General features: G+C 45.7%; 1 protein-coding gene across 3 annotated transcripts; it reads left to right on the top strand.

Moving 5' to 3' along the window:
- The first annotated feature begins 239 nt into the window (after positions 1 to 239).
- Positions 240 to 6,474, top strand: nsmce4a (NSE4 homolog A, SMC5-SMC6 complex component). Of its 3 annotated transcripts, none has more exons than XM_084456296.1 (12): positions 240 to 295; positions 551 to 858; positions 989 to 1,069; positions 1,385 to 1,515; positions 1,683 to 1,828; positions 2,050 to 2,146; positions 2,755 to 2,845; positions 2,958 to 3,052; positions 4,842 to 4,890; positions 5,075 to 5,160; positions 5,380 to 5,475; positions 6,190 to 6,474. In XM_084456296.1, the coding sequence occupies exons 2-11, from the start codon at positions 654 to 656 to the stop codon at positions 5,458 to 5,460; spliced, it is 1,062 nt and encodes a 353-aa protein (XP_084312422.1). In that variant the 5' UTR covers positions 240 to 295; positions 551 to 653; the 3' UTR covers positions 5,461 to 5,475; positions 6,190 to 6,474. The 3 variants fall into 3 exon arrangements, with proteins under 3 accessions (XP_084312422.1, XP_084312423.1, XP_084312421.1); XM_084456297.1 differs by having other exon boundaries at positions 257 to 477; positions 6,195 to 6,474; XM_084456295.1 differs by having other exon boundaries at positions 257 to 477.
- Positions 6,475 to 6,816: the final 342 nt, after the last annotated feature.

The following is a 6,816-nucleotide window of genomic DNA, read 5'->3' as shown; positions in this document are numbered from 1 at the left end:
TTCTCGATTCATTCTTTCTTTGGCCTGAGTGAGAACCACCAGCTGATCACAGAAGCAGTGCTACAATTCATGCACAACACGGGACTGTATGATAGAATATAAAGTGCTGGTTTACCTCATGGAGGTATAATATAGGCCTAAAAGGTAATCAGTAGAACTCCTGACCGGTGGAGGGCAGTAATACGCTTCGACGCGTCTACACTGCCGGAAACGCAACAGAAGAAGAAGAAGAATTGGAACCCTCCATGATCGGAACGGCGGGGAGTTTGCGACTGTTTCTTGGGCTTCATTGAAGGTGCACGAAAATATTCAGCTGGAAACTTAAGTTGTAGCATAACGTAGTGTGAAAAGAGCATGTTAGCTAGCTAACTAATAATGCCAATACTTTCAATGGCTAGTCAGCTAGCTAGCGTTAGTTAATGCTAGCATAGCAAGCTTGCCTGGATAGCGATCAGAGGTCGATTTCCGCATATGAAGGTACATGAACGTAACGATCGTGTTTATGTTTTGTTACTGTACTTACACTCATCCACACTTCCTCCACTCCCAGTTAGGAATAGGGGAAAGGACGGAAGCCCGAGAGGAGCTTTGGAGAGAACAAAATCATTGCTACCTAAACATTGGTTAAGTTAGTGGTAGCTGGTACCCCAAAGATGAGAAAATCCGGTAGAGGAGGCGACGAGTCCACGGCCCGACAGAGCGGTGTGTCCGGGCGAAGCAAAGCGGACCGGAGTGATGCTGTCGATGACGAGGAGGCAAACAGCAGCCCGGTCGAGATGCAAGATGATGAGGGCAACGACCCGGCCAGGAGGAGAGAGATCCGGAGCAAGTACCGGGACCTCATCAGCTCTGTTCAACGTGAGTCCATGAGCCGAACCCCGCCTGTTGAATCCTGTAGCGCCTATGTTGACACCTGTGTGCTGGTTGCAAACGTTACACCGAACCAAAGTTTTGACTTCTTGCTCTTGTTGATCATCTCTGATTTCAGAGAACCGAGAGGATATGCTCAGCCCCACCAATAACAAACTCACTGACGTTTTGGATGAGGCAAACAAGCTGTTTGCAGAAGGTATGCCACCTATTCCAGATCTAATGTCAAGTAGCCTATTTGTATCCTCTTTCAATTAATCCCCGTCTGTCAGCATTAAAGTCTGAATGTATTTTGGTCTGAATGTATTCTTGCACTTCACCGTTAGCACATGATTATGCTCTAAGTCACTTTTGTAGAAAGGAGATGTACTTGTGAGTTCTGGTGAGTAGTAGTACACTGACTTCCAACGTGAAATGCAGTTATTGTAAATCGCTTTGGATGAAAGTGTCTGCTAAATGACTAACGTAATGGTCTAACCCAATGATGGTGCTGTGTTTGTGTTGCTCCTGCCAGTGCGTCAGGCAAGGGAGGCAGCCTTGGATGCTCAGCTCCTAGTACTGGCCACAGACCTGGGCAAGGAGAAGGCTAGTCAGCTACATGCTGAGGGATCGACTTTCGACCCCTCTGCCTTCGCCGAGCACCTGGTGAGCTGGTGGTCATCCACAGGAGTGATGTATATGTTGTGGGAAATACACAGGTGCGCCTGTTTTTACCATGAACTTAGTGGGTGGTCAGCATGTGTGTTTTGAATCGTATGTGTTCCGAACGTTGGTGGTTGATGTTTAGTTTTGTCTTCATTTTTGTCACCCAGCTGTCTTTCATGGGACTAAACCGGTTGGAGGGTGAGGAGGACGGGGAGACGGGTGTGACCAGTGGCTACCTCCCCCCGGACGCCTGGCAGAGGGTGGCGAAGAGGGCGGAGTGCTGCTTCAGGACCGCCCCCTCCTTCCACTACATGTGAGTGGCTCCCGGGGGCCTATCCGAATACTGTTTAAAAAAAACACCCTTCAGTCTGTGTCTCTCTGACTGACTGTCTCTGTTGTATTGACTTAATTGTTGTTTGGGAGGGTGAGGAAGTTTTTTGTATGACAATATTCAGGTAGCCTAAATAAATACACGTGTGAGCATGGCTGTAACGCTAAGTGTGTGTGTGTGTGTGTGTGTGTGTGTTTGCTCAGGATGGGCTCATTCTTGGCAGAGCCTCCTCCTCCAAGACAGAGGGTAGAACGCCAGAGGAAGGTCACCAAGGAGGTCAAGCGGATCATGCCCACACAGGTCTGCTTGCATCACTTACATACTTATAGATATGAACTTGAGTAGAATAGAATAGAAAGTTTATTTGCCATGTGCAACAAGTACAGGTACATTGGAATTCTTGTCATTGCTTGTCCTTACAGTATCTTATCAGCATTAATCAGTTCCTCTTTCCAGTTCTAGGTACGCAGCTAGACATTTAAAGGTTCCCAAACTGGCAATTTACTATCCGCAGTTTAGCAGTCAGATCAGTATCATCCTCATCTACTTATCCCATCCGAGCATTAATCAGTTCCTCTTTCCAGTTCTAGGTACGCAGCTAGACATTTAAAGCCTCCCAAACTGGCAATTTACTATCCGCAGTTTAGCAGTCAGATCAGTATCATCCTCATCTACTTATCCCATCCGATAATGGATGACTGTGTCTGTGTCCATGATAAAGGCAGTGCAATTAAATAACATTCAAGTATACAGTTGTGCAGAGTCCGTTGTCTGTTGTATAGGCAAGAGTCAACGCAGCTCTGCTGGCATCACTTGCATTCTCATGGTTATGTATCTGAGTTGGTAGCTGGTACACTGTGGGATGTGTCCATGCTCTCAACAGTAGTGTGTGTCCTTCTGTCTGTCAGATGAAGAAGATTGAGGAGTCTCACCAGGAGGCCACAGAGAAGGAAGTAGAGAGGATTCTGGGATATCTGCGAAGCTACTTCTTAGATGACCGTAAGTGTTGGCTGTTCAATAACTATTCGTGTGATTTTCAGGAAACTGTTTTATAACAGCATATCACTTATGAAGCCAAGTGATTTGTTTGTGTCTCCTCCAACTTCTCCAGCATCATCTCCAATCTCCTACTACGAGTTTGTGATCAATCCCACCTCCTTCTCCCGGACGGTGGAGAACATATTCCACGTGTCCTTCCTAATCAGGGTAAGTCAGCCACATGTACCACAGGACATGTTGTTTCAAACAAAAGCTTGATGAGTAGCCCTGCCTGAGACTGAAAAGACCAAATATTTACGCCGGCTCTCGGGGAACTCCTCTTTGGTCTAGCAGTAGATCTTTGGGTTCCCATGTGGAAGGTTGTTAGTTCGATCCCCACCTACCCCACCTGTTTACACACACACACACATGACCTACGGATGGAGGGGGCCACCATCAGCTCTGACTACTTACATAAGCAATATTTTGTTGAAATGTTTTTTATTATAAGAAGAAAGGTACAATACAATGACAGCTATGTATCCACACTTGGAACATTTGCACAACAGTTACAATAAAACGGTGTGGCATAAACATTTAACACAGTATGTGATCAATACCCTTCCCCTCCCTCCCCAAGTAATGACAACCCCCCTGCTATCCCCCCCTGACCAACCCCCCCCTACCGGACCAAGAAAAAACTGCCCAAAAAATATAAAAAGCATTCAGTTCAAAAATTCTTTCAGGATCGGCAGAGATCCTGAAAGAATTTTTGAACTGAATGCTTTTTATATTTTTTGAGTATGGGACCATAGTCTCAAAGTAGCCTCTCGCCCCATGGACACGTGTGTAGACAGCTCGAGGTAGACTACATCTAGAAAAGACAGCGCCCACTGACTCAGAGTCTGCGTGTGTGGTGGTTTCCACCTTGTCGCCACCATTTTCTTCGCCACCGTGAGGCCTGCCAAAAACACATGCTCTTGGGGTTTTTGTAGATTAAGTTTAGAAAGATCATTCAATATAAATACGGAAGGAGTCAAAGGTACAGTTATATGTTAAAAAGCTGAGAGTTTGTCTGCTACTAACCGCCAGAACCTGGCCACCCCTGGGGATTCCCATATTATGTGGTAAAAAGTACCAATTGCACACTCAGGGCACAATGTACTCTTCGGGTCTGCCTTAACCTTCATGATATGCAGCTTACGCGGAGTCATATACGTCCAGTGGATGAAATTAAAATGGATCTGCTGGTGGTCGGGGCACCTGGACGACTGTCTTATATACTCCCAAACTTCCTCCCAGTTAAACTCAGGATCCAGTTCAGGGATCTCGGTTCGCCAGACCGACTCCAGTGGTAGAGGAAGATATGTTTTCTCCAGCATGTACCCATAAACTTAAGACACCAGCCCTCTTGTGCCATTGACCCCGAGTAGCGTTTTGAGCAATGGATGTACCTCAAGCAAAGAGTGCCACGGGACCCCATAGGTTCTCATAGCAGTTCTCAGTTGCAAATCAAAGAAAAAGGTGGTACTTTGTAGATTAAACTGACTTCTCAAGTCGGCAAAAGAGTGCAGCCCATTCTCTCCAAAAATGTATTTGAGCTTGTGTATCCCCTCGTCATACCACTGACGACACTGGCCAATTCTGACGTGACGATTCCCTATCAGTAGCCCATCGCTATTGAAGATGGGAGAGCAAGGATCCCAAGTAGCATAAACACCAACGGGCGGGCGGCTACGGTCACCATTTTTGTTAGCATCGTTAGCAGTCGCCTTTCTCATGTTAGAATCTCTTCCGTCAGCCATTTCAGAAGCTTCTCTTTCTTTTATCTTTGTCTGTCTAAGGGTTCTTTTGTTCATAATATAATTCCGAAAATCAAATTGGTGGACTGAGAATGGCACTTTGCAAGTCATTTTAAACAATAGGCAGGGAGAGCCTCCAACACACGTCTTCTCACACCTGCGCCATACCGGAAGTCCCACATAAGTAATATTAACTGTGTTTGTGTGTTGCCCAGGATGGCTTGGCCAGGATGTACCTCGACAGTGACAAGCTGCCCTGTATAGGTGAGGAGGGAGTCCTGTGTAACCCATGTCACCTCGCTGATCTGAGCTTGAGCATGTCTAGTTGTTCTGGGCGGTTATGAATCTCTATGTGTTCTGTGTGTGTGTGTTCTGTGCATGTGTGTTTATGTATGTATGTGTGTGTGTGTTCTGTGTGTGTTTATTTCTGTACGTGTTTGTGTCTCAGCCCCTGTGGAGGAGGGGGAGGTGGAGGCCGGTGGTACGTCCAAGCGTCAGCAGTGTGTGATCTCCATCAGTCCCAAGACCTGGAGGGTACGCCTGGCTCTCGCAGGGCTCTAATGCTCCTTCACCACATTCTCATCCTGCGTCTCTCTCACATGCACCTACGTACAAACTCTCCATACCATCGGCCATTGGACGTGGCTCTCTCTCCATGGCTGCACCAAAACTGCTCTGTGAAAAGTTGTTGGATGTCCCTCCGTGTGACGAGTCCTCTCACCTTTCGTGTTGTTGTTGTTGCATCTCTCCTAGGAGCTCATCGATGCCTTTGACATCACAGAGCCCTTGATCCAGCACCCGGACGCACAAGTGATGGGCGACACACAAGACTGACGGTGGATGGTGAACGTGTGTATCCTATTATATAACAAGGGAGGGGGGGGGGGGTAAGGCACTGTTATAGATAGGGATGTGCGCAGCGATTATTTTCAAGGCAGTGGTTTTGCAAGCGACTGTACGACTAGTCTAAAACAGTTTCTCAACCACTCAGTGGCAGCCAATTTGCATTCGTTGTGCAGGGCTACTCACTTCACTCTCCTCAAAACAGTACTTCAGGCTATTGTATCTTTACAGCTTATTAATTAGATCTAAACGTGATTTATTTTGTTTAATTGAAGAGTAGGCTAGCCTAATAGCCTGTAATATTTAATTAAGCTAAAATTAGAACATTGATATTAGCCTGAGTGATGGTTGCTGGCACACAGGAACGCCTGAACCGTTTTGCACCGGGGAGGGAAGAGCCTGTGACTGAAGGTGTGTGCTCCCCGTCTGCCACAACTCGTAGGGAGCACAGGCTCCCACAGGCTCATCCCTCCCAGGTGCAAAACCACGGTTTAGGCATATATCAGATGTCGACAACTCTAGACTTAGACTTAATAATATATATTTTTTTTAATTAATTTTGTTAAATTTTTTATTGGTCTCCTCTCTTTCCTGTTTAGAGAGAATAATAATATAGATCTGTTGCTCAAGTTCAAAAATCATATGTACTCACTGAGGCTGACAACATTGCTGTTGATAGTGTAAAGTCAAGTATCAATGAGATCTTCCCTCTCTTTCCAGAGAAGTCATCTGACAGAGCAGAATGGCAGAGTGTCTGTTCCCGAGGTTCACCTCCAGTGTGTTGTTGAGACTGCTCTATAAATGATGTCTCTGGCCTTCGGCATGCCGCCACCTAGTGGCCACGGTTTACAGTTATGGTCATTGTTTGAGGAAAAACCACCACGAATACGATTTGAGGAGTTCCTGAAATAGGTTCAAAGTTTTCTTTATTAATGCCCAAGGGTAAATTTGTTGTGCAGGGCATTCTATGTTCCATGTTCTCAAACAGTTTGTGTGTCACCAAACTTTGTGTGTACTTTGCATATTTTATTAAGAATTGATAAACTATATGCTAATAAAATATTTTCACTTTCAATAGAACATGGTCAGTTTTTTTCTTTTATTTCTTTTTCATAGAATGTCTAAAACCCAAACAAAGCCTCATCTATCAGGGCAGCTACGTATAATAGTTACTGTGAACAGTGAGGGTAAATAGACTGCATTTATATAGTGCTTTTCCAGCCTACCGATCACTCAAACCTCTTTACAATACCTCACATTCACACAACGACGGCAGAAGCAGCCATGCAAGGCGCCAACCTGCTTATCGGGACCAGTTAGGGTTTCAGTGTCTTGGTCAGGGACACT

This window comes from Borostomias antarcticus, assembly GCF_949987555.1.
Source record: "Borostomias antarcticus genome assembly, chromosome: 22".
NCBI classification, from domain to species: domain Eukaryota; kingdom Metazoa; phylum Chordata; class Actinopteri; order Stomiiformes; family Stomiidae; genus Borostomias; species Borostomias antarcticus.
The sequence above is the reverse complement of the archived record's forward strand: the minus strand, read 5'-3'. Positions and strand labels throughout refer to the sequence as shown.

Bases quoted from the DNA above. Each gene is read 5' to 3' on its own strand.
- nsmce4a (XM_084456296.1), top strand. From the start codon at position 654: ATGAGAAAATCCGGTAGAGGAGGCGACGAGTCCACGGCCCGACAGAGC. The intron at 1,829-2,049 runs GTGAGTGGCTCC...GTGTTTGCTCAG, and splicing joins GCCCCCTCCTTCCACTACAT to GATGGGCTCATTCTTGGCAG. The intron at 3,053-4,841 runs GTAAGTCAGCCA...TGTGTTGCCCAG, and splicing joins ACGTGTCCTTCCTAATCAGG to GATGGCTTGGCCAGGATGTA.